The 13,839-nt window shown below is 37.7% G+C and overlaps 1 protein-coding gene across 2 annotated transcripts in view; it reads right to left on the bottom strand.

The window, feature by feature from the left end:
- The window catches only part of LOC114643509 (sodium/hydrogen exchanger 9), a 518,850-nt gene that overhangs the window by 61,432 nt on the left and 443,579 nt on the right, over positions 1-13,839 (bottom strand). For both annotated transcript variants that reach the window (XM_051922914.1, XM_051922913.1), the window contains exon 15: positions 6,554-6,659. In XM_051922914.1, coding sequence (XP_051778874.1) covers positions 6,554-6,659 — 106 coding nt within the window. The remainder of the gene's footprint in view (positions 1-6,553; positions 6,660-13,839) is intronic.

The following is a 13,839-nucleotide window of genomic DNA, read 5'->3' on the forward strand; positions in this document are numbered from 1 at the left end:
ATTACACATACTGAATGGAAATATTGAGATCAAAGAATTTTCACAATTAGAGGCACTTGGAGAGAGTTACAGAAAGACACTAAACTTTATGACATTTCACAGTGACTAAAATAAAAAAAGCTTGAAATAGGACCCTGCAATGACACAGAGAAGCTAATTTGTTTCCCATCTCCTGCTCCCTGGTCTTCGTACTTTAGCAATTACTTACACTATCTGTTTGGGCTCCTGAGGTTTAAGGTTACTATCAGTTTTTAGTAGCACAATGGAGAACACAATTTCCTCTTCAGTGCTGAATTTACAGGTGAATCTGTTCAAGAAATGTCTTTCAAGAAAATCATTGGTATTGTTAGAAAGGATGGAGGAAATCATAAAGTAATGATGTAATATTGTTCCATCATCAAGTATCTTTCCAATACATGTTGTGAAAGATTGCCGGCTTTTTACTCCGGCCCTCACCCCCAGGCCGCCAGGAGGAGCTCTCCCAGCAGCGTGGATGTGCCCCGAGTTCCAGCAGGGCCTCATGGACTATGTAGTTTTTATACACAGCCCTGCTGGATACCTTGGGGGCCACCGGGAGTCACTGTAGGGGGGCTTGTGGACTCTTATGCGCCCTATAACCCGGGAGTACGTCACGGTCACGTGACAGGAAGAAACGACATGCTCCCGGGTTGAAGAAAAGGACTGTTTACCCTGACCCGGAAGGGAAATGGAACTGTGGACTGATTGGGCAGGAACACCTCCGGGTCAGGGTGTATAAAAGGATTGTGGGAAAGCCAAAGACATTGAGCTGAGCTGGGAGGTAGGGTGGCGAAGTGTCTGGGCGAGGAGGATTGGTTTTTGAGAGAGTATTGTGATTTATGAGTGTGGAGTGGAGGGTGCTTTGTGCACTATTTAATTATAAAATAAAGAAGTCTTGGACTTTTATCCAGTGTCTGGAGTGGTACCTGAGGGTGTTAGAGGTGGCTCCACGCCTCTACTGCTACAATGTATAATATTAATATTGTGGTATGTATTTGTTTTCTTTCATTTTATGCATTTTTTGTGCATGTGTTGCCCAAGGACTGTTACATGAAAAGTAGAATGTGTGGAGAAAATTGGGCAAATACACCCTAGAGACTCGTCCTAAGGTGGTCACCATAGGTACCTAATAGCTGAAAGCTGATATGAATGTAACTAGTACTGGTAGGAAAGGTGTTGTGGAGTGTGCCGGATTAAAAAAAAACAGAAAAACATCATGAAGGCCTAATGCTATTTCAAAAGAAGAATGGATTTACAACTTTAGGAAGGATTTAGCTTCATTCCTTGGAGCTGCACCAGTGCAATCATATTACTTACTCTATAAGGCAAAGGCATGGAGGACTGTTACAGTTTCAGAGTCTGCTAAACTAAACAATCCAGACAGTTCTATCTCTTTTCCTTCTTGGGCATCTTGCTGTTATTTTCTACTTAACAGTCCAGCAATCATTCCTACAATGCACCTAAATCTCTGCCAAGAACTCAGGTATATGACTGTTATCCTTTGTAAAAACTAAACAGTATTTTGTAATTAATTCAGTTCACTGTATATTATGTATACTGTATGTAACACTGTTTTTCTACAATGTATTTGTTTTTTAATTTTTTGGAGCTTTCTGTATTCTGACTGTTGAAAGTGAGTATAAAAGATGGGCAGAGACTTAGCTAATTATATTATAATACCTCTATCTGGCTCTTTGGAAACTAGAGGAAAGAGTGCTTACACTAAAATGGTAAGTCCTTCAATACTGGTCAACTTGCAGACTAAGAAAGGATTTGTGCACATGTGTTTTGCTTAAATATTCCTGAAAAATTCATGTTAATTACCAGACTGCAACAGTCCAAGCATGACAGATGTTGGAGGAGGTCGTTTGCCACGCATTAGTATAAGAAATTGATTTTTCTGGCTTGTAGATGGGCAACTGTGACATGAAGGTGGTTCTGAAATTGACAGAAAGCCAGTGTTGTTGAACCAGCTGGGGCCTATGAGTGAGAACATTTGGGTATATGTGACATTTCACATAACAAGAGTGATCTGATTTAAGTCTGTTAATACCTCCAGCAGAAAGATATATGAGGGGAAACTGTATCCACCTCACAGCTGATGAACGCCTGGCACTGTGTTACATCCTAACCAGCATGCATAAGTAAGCGCAGCTGTTCACAGAAGAGGCCTAGAGTGTTACAGTTGACTGAGCCAAGATTCAAGAAGAAAGAGCCAAGCTTGCTAAGCTATACTAGTGACTTCATTATAAAGAGGCCCACTGCACAGATTTTGGCCACCTCTAAGCTTTGACATCACTCGGGCAGACAGTGAATTTTCCACAACTGTGCTGTTTCCAGCAGTGATCTGAAAGTGCTGTTAGCATAATGAACACTGTGATTTTCCTCAAGACCTCATCTTACCAAAGCACACCCACATGTTTTTCCACAGCTCTCTGGTTAATCTCTTAATAATTTAGAGTAGGTGTGACGCTCTTTAAGCCCACAGGTCAACAGATCAAAGTCTCATGCTCAGGCTTGTTGACCTCTTTGCTTCATCTCTTACCCAGGCAGATTCACAGTGTGTGATGGGAGTTTTCTTATGATCTGAAGGCCACATCACTCACTTCCAGGCTTTTTCAGTATATATCATAGTGGAGATGAAGGTCACATTTAATGACTCACCATTTTTATGTTATATTGTGATTGTCTCTCTCTCTCTCTCTCCAAGACCTCTGGTCCGATGAAAGGCCACACACCTTGGGCTATACCTACATCTTATGTGCATGTTCTTGATGATTTACATTGTTTTTCATTCTTGGCATTGCTCCTGAATGCTTCATGCTGTTCTAAAAACTTTTTAGGTTTCATAAGACTTTGATTTTCCATTTTATTACAATTCATCAACTCCTGTTCTTTCTCTTTACATAAATTCCCCACGGTTTCCAACAACTAATAGCTAATTGGCATTACAGCGCTCTCTTGTTATTCCATGAGCCGTCTTGCACATAAATCCCCTGTGAATTATTGAAGCTAGACAGTGAGAGATGAGAACAGTTTAATTGCAAAAAAAGAAAGAAAAGAAAGGAAACGAAGAGAGATAGAAAAAAAAAACATGCCACGCACTTTGTGTAATTGCAAATTAAACAAGCTGCGAGAAAAGATCATATGATAAAGCGAGAAGGGAGAGGTGCAATCTGTGTGATTTATTTTGCTTTGTTATACCTGGCAGTATGAGCTAACTGATTTTCAACATTCATCCATTTTATCTTTCTGAGATTAAATTAACTGTGCAAATAAATTCCTCCATCAACTTGCATAATGGTAAGAGTTCAGACAGCCACACTGATTCAAATACAATAGTTCAGTTTCATATTTTATCTTGATGATTGCTTCACGATTTCAGTATAAATTTTGAAAATTACAGTTGTTTACTTTATTAGGTGCACTAGCCTAATAAAGTGCCCCCATTTGTTCAGACTGAGGTCATCTGTCAGGAGACACTCCATGTTGACTCCAGTGTGTCATGTAATTGTAATTCCTTTCATTTTATACTACACACCCTAAACTACGTGGAGTTCTGGTGACTGAGAAAGTCACTGTATTAAGCCCACAGTCATGCTCCTAGAACCCATAACTTCCCTACCATTGTGGTACATTATACTTCTGAAAAGCTCATTGCAGATACTTGCCTTACTGCCATGAAGAGACGCATCCGATAATTAGGAATCTCAGGTAGTTTACGACACTCGAATGTTGCTCTACTTGTATTATGGGACATAATGTGTGGCATGAGAGCCCACTTCACGCCATTACAGTACACCTGCACCGCTATGCTACAAACCTGTCACCCTTAAGAGTGAATTTATAGCCATATTGGTTTTTGCCATATTGTAATTAATCAGTTGAACCAGGTTTTTCTCAAATCAATCAGTTTTTCTTGTCTTCTAATTGACAGTGTTTGTGTTCCATAGTCCAATGTAACTCAGACTTTTTGTTTTTCACTGATTGGAAAGTTGCATCAATGCTGCTATAACCTATTAATGAGATGGAAAGATGAGTTGTGTGTTCTGATTTGCCTCTTGTGGCAACACTCACCTCTTGATTGCCAGGCTGTAAACCGTATTAGTCTCTGTCACCCATTTTCTTCAATGATCTAACTTTAATGACTGGAAAGTTACTAGTTGAATGTTTTTTGGGTAGTCCATGCTCCAGTCGTATGGCCATTACTATGCTGCACTTAAAGCCATTTAAATCTTTACATTCTTAGTCCATAAACAATCCAAACAGTGGGCATGCCTTTACCTGTGATGGCTAATTTTGAAGACATAAACTTAAAATGAAAAAACAATCTGACAATCTATCAACTGCTGCTCCTCATGTGAGTTCAGTGTGCAGCAAATTTAGCTAATAATCAGTATTACACTGACATGTTTTTAATAGTTACGAGGATACTGTATATATTTACTTTTATGTTGTATTAAAATTTATTTAAATGTTAGTTTAGCATACATTTGCAAAATATATTTTAGCTTGTACTATAAATATTACACAGTACTAGAGCTGTGAGACAAAGCCCCTTTCAAATGTCCTCACAGGTGGCGCAGTGGTAGTGCTGCTGCTTTGTAGTAAGAAGATTGTGGGTTCGCTTCCCGGTTCCTCCCTGTGTGGATAGCGCTTTGAGTACTGAGAAAAGCGCTATATAAATGTAATGAATTATTATTATTATTATTATTAAATGAATCATCCAGGGACAAACTGAGAAAACAAGACTGTGCTAAAGGTTTTACACAAAATCTTTTAAATAACCAAGAACTTGAAGGAATATTCTGGTTACACAGAGGAAAGAAGGGACCCTAGAGATAACTGTATTGCTAATTGGGTAATTCTTTCAAAAAATATTTGAATCATATCAGACCACAGCTAACAGACACTGCTGGTAGCTGGCTAGCTATCACAATGGTGAACACCTAACTGCCATCCTATTGAATTTAATGACAAGATTTCCATGACAAACAAAAAGTAAACTGGAGTTCCTGTTATACCAGAAACCTCTTGTTCTAATGATGTGCTTGCTGCCTTGCAGTGCCAAAACATATGTTTGGTTCAAGAAATTAAATCAACATTAAAACTCAAGCCTACATGCTATTTTTCTCTAATGATTGGTCATTTAGTACTTTGTCACCTGTTTTGAGGTATGTTTTTGTACTAACAAGATAAAAAAAATCTAGATTTCTGTGAGAATTTACCTCTTGGAAGATACAGATGGGCGGCATGGTGGCGCAGTGGGTAGCGCTGCTGCCTCGCAGTTGGGAGACCTGGGGACCTGGGTTCGTTTCCCGGGTCCTCCCTGCGTGGAGTTTGCATGTTCTCCCCGTGTCTGCGTGGGTTTCCTCCGGGCGCTCCGGTTTCCTCCCACAGTCCAAAGACATGCAGGTTAGGTGGATTGACGATTCTAAATTGGCCCTAGTGTGTGCTTGGTGTGTGGGTGTGTTTGTGTGTGTCCTGCGGTGGGTTGGCACCCTGCCCATGATTGGTTCCTGCCTTGTGCCCTGTGTTGGCTGGGATTGGCTCCAGCAGACCCCCGTGACCCTGTGTTCGGATTCAGCGGGTTGGAAAATGGATGGATGGAAGATACAGATTGTGGTGGCAACATGACAAGCAAGGCAGACCAGGATCCTGCGACCAACAGATGATTCCTACATCTTCTGGCTAATCTGAGTTAGTCCCAGGCAACTAAGAGATGCAATCTCTCTCACATGTGCAAAGTTTGCTGTCTAGTAAGTCATACAGGGTGTGTGTCTACCAGCTGTCCGAACCACCAAGTCTGGCTTCTGTGCATTGGTAAGAGCATCAGCTCTAATCCAAGGCCAATCACAGACTTGTAAATTCTTCACCCTGCTACAGGAAGATCAGTCAGGCACAGAGTGGCAGAATCTCATTTCATACAAGTTCATCCATTGGACCAGCTCAGTATACACAACTTGTGCCTGAGGATAATTATGGGAATGTAGGTTGTAGTATGTCCTCTAAATTAAGAGAATATATTGTATCTCCAATGGAGAATCAACCAATCTGTTAACTTAACACTCATCTTTACCCATTGTATAAACTAGACCCCAAGGTACCTGAACTATTTTAATAAACAGAATATAAAATTTACTTCAGCTGGAGGTAGGCCATAACATCAGATTTCAAGATTCAAGTCAGTCACATCACTAATTGTAAAGCAGAAATGGCAATATTACACATGGAGTGCTATAGAGAATTAATTAGAAATGCTAACCTGACTTAAAAATTAGTCAATAGATACTCCATCACACCCTAGTAATCCTGCTCCCAGTGTTATGAAATACTAACTGAGTAGCTCATATGGTAATAATTTGCAGTACATAAAACTAAAACATGCATAAAAGAGGCATGTGCTGCCCAGTTTCTGAGCAATTCAATAAATTTAACCTCCCTGGGAGTTTGAATAACAGCAAAATATCTTTAGCTGCCCTTCAGAATAGAAACAGAAGAAGAAAAAAAGCAGAAACTACTTTAAAGTCCTCACCTCATATGCATGTGGACTGGTCAGGATTTTGGCGATTGGCCCACACCACACTGGCAATGTTGCTGTTAAAGGTGGACCAGAATGGGTCAGGATGGGCTTGATGTATCTGCCATTGAAGTCAAGGACTGTTGACAAGGTTGACAGCCAAAGGATCACAATTATAACTGCTTCACAGACATACCTTTCTGCTGGCTGATCACACAGGAAAAGGCATAATACACATTCATGCCAGAACAAGGTGTAATTTACACTAATAAGACAAAAAATGGAATTACTTTCCACAATGCCAGTAAAAAGTTCAGAAAAGATTGTATTGTTTATAACTGTTATCAATGACACTAACAAGGAGACAATCAAACAGCAGCCTGTAACACAGCACACCATACTCAATCAGTCAGTTTTGTTTTGTATAGCACCTTTCACAGTGTGAAACATGCACCAATCCATCACAAAGCAATAGGATAAAAGGTGTAGTATGACATTAATCAAAACCATAAAAATTCAAGGAAATATTGCAATAATGGGGAACAACCTACCAATGCACCCAAAAGAATCTGGCTGCAGTTGAAGACCCCTCTGTCGCTGATTGAGCCACAGGACTCTGTGATGTCATTCAGAGTCCTGTGGTTGGAGATGTGAACTCCAGACCATTTAGGGATCCCCAGGGCTAAGATATTGGTTCCCAAACTGGTGGTTGCAGTGATGAGATGGGGGGGGGGGGATTTCCAATGTTTATTAATGTCTTACTATAAAAGAAGCATTGCGTTCAATGATAAACTAGTGTCCAGTCTACTGATTCAATTTGACGGTCTTAAGTTGGGGCAATGCCCGGGACTGAACACTGGTGATGAGGATTTTGCTAAAAGGTTGTGTTTCACACTGAAAAGTGAGTTGAATTATTGTTCAAGATAGAAACACCTGTACCAAAATTCGATTGCTACACTGAACCCACCATGCTGGAATAATATTGGGCAAAAAGGCTAGCAGCGTTTGAGTTGTTCTCAGATGGCAGAGGACTAATTTTAACAGATAATGTATCGCACATGACAAAACAATGGAGAAGGGCATTACTTTTGCACCACGTGGGTCTGGATGTGCAGGATGTGTTTTCTACTTTGGAATATACCAATAAGCTGGCAGATTACAATAGTGCATTCACTGGGTTAAATGCTTACTTCATGCCCCTGGTGAACACAGCTTTTGCAAGAGAAACATTCTACCAGCTGACACAAAAGCAAGGTGAGACTATTGAACAGATTGTTATGTGGCTCAGGCAAGCATCTAAAGACTATTGTTGCAAGAATGATAGAGATGATCAAATCAGAGATGCGGTATTCATTAAGTGCACTTCAGAATACGTACAGAGGAAGTTACTAGAAGAGGCTCAAGGCTCATGCTAACATGGTCACTTGAGAGAGCAGCACAGTGTAAACTCAGAATTTACCATATTAAACATAGCTAAATTTCTTAAATTTCTAAAGTTCTTGAATGCACTGGAATCAATGCAATGTGTTTTTGTCAATTGAAGTCGACCAGAAATTAAATTTTATACATAAAATGTATTTTTATTATTATTATTATTACTATTATTATTGTTATCTTCTGCCATGTCATTTATTCTTCTTTGGATCATATTATTGGAGAAAGGTATTATTTTAAGCTTGTCAGCCTCTTTTTCACCAAACATTATTTCAGCCATATCAACAGTTGTCCATAAAATCAGATTTTCAGCAATTGTATGTGTCTTACTGATTTTTGCAATGCGCAATGCAACTTGATAACTGACTAGTAATGCTTTTTCATTAGTGGTGGTTGCCGAAGTTCAAGTGCCTTGCTCCTTGTGGAGATAGTTTAGATTTCCTTCAATGAATTCCACAGGGTTGTCTTATTTGTCTGGATGTTTGGTATTTAAATGTCAAAGTAGCTGTGATGGCTTCATACTTTCTTTTAACAACACTTCTTGACAAACTACGCACTGAGGTTTATTTAAAATAACAGTAAAACCATATTTAAGATATTCATCATTGTACAATCTAGTTTTCATTTTATTCTCGTTACTGCTAAACATAGAAGGTTCCAGTGGTCTTTTTAAAAATGTATTAATCTATATATATAAAAGTCAAATACCACTGACTCACTCATCATGAAATCTCCCGAACCATGAGGACTTGGGACTTGAAATTTGGAATGTAGGTTACCCTTGACCCATAGGTGCTCACTAAGAAACGGTTTTAAAAATTTTGTGGTCCAAGCGCGTTTTATTTGTATGTCTGCCCACTTTTCACAAAAGAATTACTTAACGGATTTAGATCTTGTTGTTTTCTATAATTTCCTTGAACTTTCCAGTTGATTTTGCGACTTCTCTCAAGTACCATAGTTCGCTCGCGGTACCAATGTATTTATGCAAATCCAAGAGAGTGGCTGTGGGCTGAGAACAGGGGAGTGGGGACTTCCTCATTCACTGGCCAGCCTCTGTTTGAGTTGGTCTACGTCTCACCACATGTTGGAGTGCACCTTTCCTCTCCTTAGCTAGCGATACCTGCTTGTTCAACAGACATTATCATCTACAGATTGTTAAGGAGTAATGTTTGAAATTTTGGAGAGAGAGATCAGAGCTCCATGTGTTTTAGAGGGTAGCTGCTGATTGCCAGAGATATCATGGCCATGTGCTTTTCTCCCCACGCGGGGAATGCTCTCCCTTCAGAGCTGAACACGATCAGATATAGTGCCAACTTCTATTGATTTTTAAAGTTTGTCCTGTTTCATTACTATGTGAGCACAGCCAGCGGGTACAGCTAGTCTTTAATAAAATGGGTATAGCTCATACTTATCGTTGAAATATCGATATTGCATATGTCACTCAAAAGCACAGTGCACACCTTGTAAATGGTGTCTCAATTGCACTTTGCTACTTATATGAATAAAGCACAATTAAAATTTCCAGAAGACTCCAATGCCATCAAGCAATGATACAGACATTAAAAATAATTAGCATGCACTTTCTCAAACATGGTGGAAAGTCCAGGAAACATGAAGAAGACAAACAAATTGTGCTACTGTGTAACAGAAGGTGCCAGTATTTCTACTATTTGATAACTATTTTAATTCTGCTCAGCTGATGTTTGTATACGAATGAGGTTGAGTACAGTAGTGGGGTGTCATAAACAAAATTCTTACCCAAAAGTGGGTCGTAGCTTAAAAAAGTTTGGAACCACTGGTTTAGTGGATAAACATATGTGTGCATGTAAAGACAGATATCAGTTTTAAGCATAAACTGACAAACAAATAAACAAGCGTTGCTGCATTTTACTAACAAAGCCTAATATCACAGAATGACAAAAGACAGTTTACTATTTCTATATTTGTACTGTAGTGGAAATGTCCTTAAAACTAGTTATATTGTTTGTGCATATAATCAACTACTGTAATATCTCACAGTACTCTCAAATTAAATACAGTATAATGTTTTTCATGAAACAACATTACAATTTAGTATCTAAAAATACTCCGTTAAATACACTTTATTTTTTTAATACATACATTATAGTATTTTTTCATATGATGTTAAGTTAGAAACATACCTTATGTATGTTTCTCTTGGGGAAAAAAATATCAAATGCATAATAAACAAACAGAAAAAAAAACACGAAACCAAAATTAATAGAGTCTAGCTGCAGACGTACAGAGGCAGATCCCTCTGTGGCTGCTCCAGACAAAGGACCCTGTCAAAGTTTCACGAAAATAATCAAAGTATACTTAGATATTAAATTGAGATATATTATAATATTGTAAGCAACCAGATGATTGTGCTGAAGATGGGTGGGTTGGATGCCTGATTGACAGTAATCAATTTCAACAGGTTCATGGTATGTTACATTACACAAGTTTTGGAACCATTTGAGAATGTAGGTGAAGACTTTCAGAGGAGACAATAAATGGCAGAACCATGCAGAGGATCAAGACGGTCATTAGTGGACTGCATTGTAGGAGTGTCACAGTGGGAAGGAAGATCAGAGATGCTAACTATTCTACACGACAGATAAGAGCATAGGAGTAGCTGTATCTAGTGTCAAATGTGAATTAGTTATTCTATGAGGCATTTCTGATGGTCTATAGCATCAATAAAGTGCCACTCTCGATGTCAGACTTCCAAAAGTGTGTCAATTTTAATTCACAAAATAATCACTTTTGTTCCAACTGATACAACATCCAATTCTGAAGCGTAATATGTTTGTGAGGAATATATACAAATTTAAATTCATTCTTGATTTTCTGTTTGTGTCCAATATAGGTGACAGATGCTTAAGTTACATAGTTCCAAGCATGATCACTCATAACTCTATAATGGGTGGACATTTTAATTTGGTATGAAAACTGGGATTAGATAAGCCCCCAACAACTAAAAATATAACATCTAAAGCTGCTGCAGCAATTTCACAGTTTATTAGGGAGACAATCCTTCAGTCTGATGAAGATTTCTACACCTAAATTCAAGAGAATATTCCTTTTTCTTGTAGGTACACTATAGTCACTCAAAAACTGTTTATTTGTATTAAGATTAAGTTGTTAATTTTGTATTAAATCTTGCGAACACAAAGCCATTGCCATCACCAACCATGTTGCTCTAATTTTGGAGATCAGATCATTATGCCTCATAAAACCAGTTTAATAGACTGGCAAGTTAATCCAATAATTCTTAGTGACAAGGACTTTATAAAATAATTTTCCATGCAAGCTTGTATTTTCTTAGAGACCAATGCTTCCCTAGAGATTTCTGAGGAAAAACTATGGGAGACACTGAATGCAGCTTTAAGTGGACAAATGACCTTGCACGTTTCACAAAAAATTAAAGTTTAGGCTAGAAGGACACAAGAGATGATTGCTAAGATTTCAAGAACTGATGAGGAATACGTTAGATCATCAAATGAGGAACTGTATAGGAAAAAGACTATACAATCAGAATTTAATATTTTGACTACAAAAGAAACAGAACAACTCATCTTTAAGTCACATCACCTTCACTTTCAACAGGTTGAAAAGGCCAGTAAGATTTTAACACAACAAATGCATAAACATAAAGTTCTAAACACAATGATTAAAATTAACAATGTAGCAAGAAATAAAATTTGGGAGTACAAATAACTAACACATTTAAGAGATACTAGAAGTCCTTGTTTTCCTCACAATTTAAAGAAGGTGAAGCTGAAGCCATGGACTTTAATAAAATACAAACACCACAGCTCGATACTCTGAACGTCACAGAGCTTGACAAATCTGGGAGGCTCCTTAAAATTCAAGATGCCATAAAATCACAGCAAAGTGGGAATCCTGCAGGCCCAGATGGTCATCCAGTGGAATTTTATAAATAATTAATTTACTGTCATTACTTTTAGCAATATTTTTGAAGCTAGAGATAATAAAGTTCATTTAAAAAGATTATCTCAAGTGTCAATTACCATCCCCCCCCCCCCCCCCCCAAAAAAAAATAAAAACAAGCTGGAGTGTGTATCATATAGACCAACCTCCTTTCTGAATAATCATGCTAAAACCCTAGTGCAAATTTAAGTTAAAACAACAGAGAATGAGCTTCCTTCTGTAATATCACAACATCAAACCGGATTTATTAAAGCGAGATACTTAAAGTCTGGTCTCCAACAATTGTGTAATGCAATAGATCTAATACTCCAGAAGACTTACTATCTTTGGAGGCAGAAAAAGCCTTTGATAAAGTGGAAGGGCGATATTTATTTACGGTACTCGTCAAAGTTGGATTTAGCTCAAATATATTTGCATGGATAAAAATATTTTATACTAAAATAGAAGGCTCAGAACATATTAAGGATACTGCATAAACTCAGAGTATTTCAGAATGTGAAGCCAAACAAGGGTGTGCATTAAAAACAAAGTTTTTTGAGATTGCTATTGTACTACTACCTGTATGTTTCAGTAGCCTGAAAGAAAAGGCATTATAAGGAAGTAACTGGGCAGAAAATATCTCTTTATGCTAGTGATAGGGTGCATTATACCTTACTCACATACTGATATTTTCATTAGTAATACATTTTTGCTAGGGGAATTTAATAAAATCATAATTTTCATACTTTGAATAAAACATGTTTTTTTTCAGTGAGTTTTCTTACATACTAGACAAAGCAAGATCACAGTTTGTTTTGTGTGAAAACAGTTTAAATACCTAGGAATAATTATTTCAATAAGCATAAGGATTAAAAAAAAAAGAATCTTAGTAATATAATGGAAAATGTACAGCTTTCTCAATCAGGTAATGGCTGATTGCAGTTTCATGGATTGTCTTCTGACCATATTATTATTCTGGCTATGTTATTTTCAGCTGATAGGTTTGTGTTTTGTTACAATTTCTTTTTTAAATAGATATCAAAAAATCAATCCACAGTAAGGCTAGATTGCTGGCATTGTAGACTTTGCCATTCTATACAACAAATTCTTAAATAGTACTTCAGACAAATATGTCTTGATGCCAAGCCCCTATAAATGTGATTTTCTTCCTAGACAGTAGAACCTTTGACCACACAAGTGACAAAGAATGGCTTCTGATAGTGGCCACCCACAATTGCACATAATGAGTTCAAAAATGATGGTAGAAAACAATGGTTCTTTGGGAAGGGAAGCTAAAGCTAAGCGTTTATAGTGCCAACTATAATAGCGAGGATAATGTAAATAATAAGGTGGAAAGATTTAATACTAAAGTGAGAGCTGCTGTTGACTTAGTTGCACCTGAAAAGACACTTAAAAAATCTTCTAGCATTGTTATACCATGGAAGACCCAAAGAGTGTCTGATTTAAAGAGAACATGCCGTAGAGCTGAGAGTAAATGGAGGAAGACTAAACTAACTATCCACTATGAAATATTAAAAGTTAAAATAACAGAATACAATAACACAGTCTGTCTTGAGAGGTGCTGCTATTTCTCTAAGATTATAAATAACAATGCTAGTAATCCCAGTCTTATTCTTGACGATTGATCATCTGCTAAACCCAGGTAACTCAAATGAATGCCTCCTAAGTACTTCCAGTAAAACCTGTGAGGCTATTGCTGTATTTTTCAATCAAAAAAATAATGATATTAGAAATAACATAGTATATCACCCCAACACTAAGGATCCTCCTAAACCCCAGTACTCCGTTATAAACAAATTAAAACTCTTTCACTAGGATAGATTTACCTGATTTACATAAAATAATTTTTCAACTGAAACCCTCCACCTGCGTCCTTGACCCCATATCAACAAATTTTTTCAAAGAAGTAT

Source organism: Erpetoichthys calabaricus, chromosome 2, assembly GCF_900747795.2.
Source record: "Erpetoichthys calabaricus chromosome 2, fErpCal1.3, whole genome shotgun sequence".
Lineage (NCBI taxonomy): Eukaryota > Metazoa > Chordata > Cladistia > Polypteriformes > Polypteridae > Erpetoichthys > Erpetoichthys calabaricus.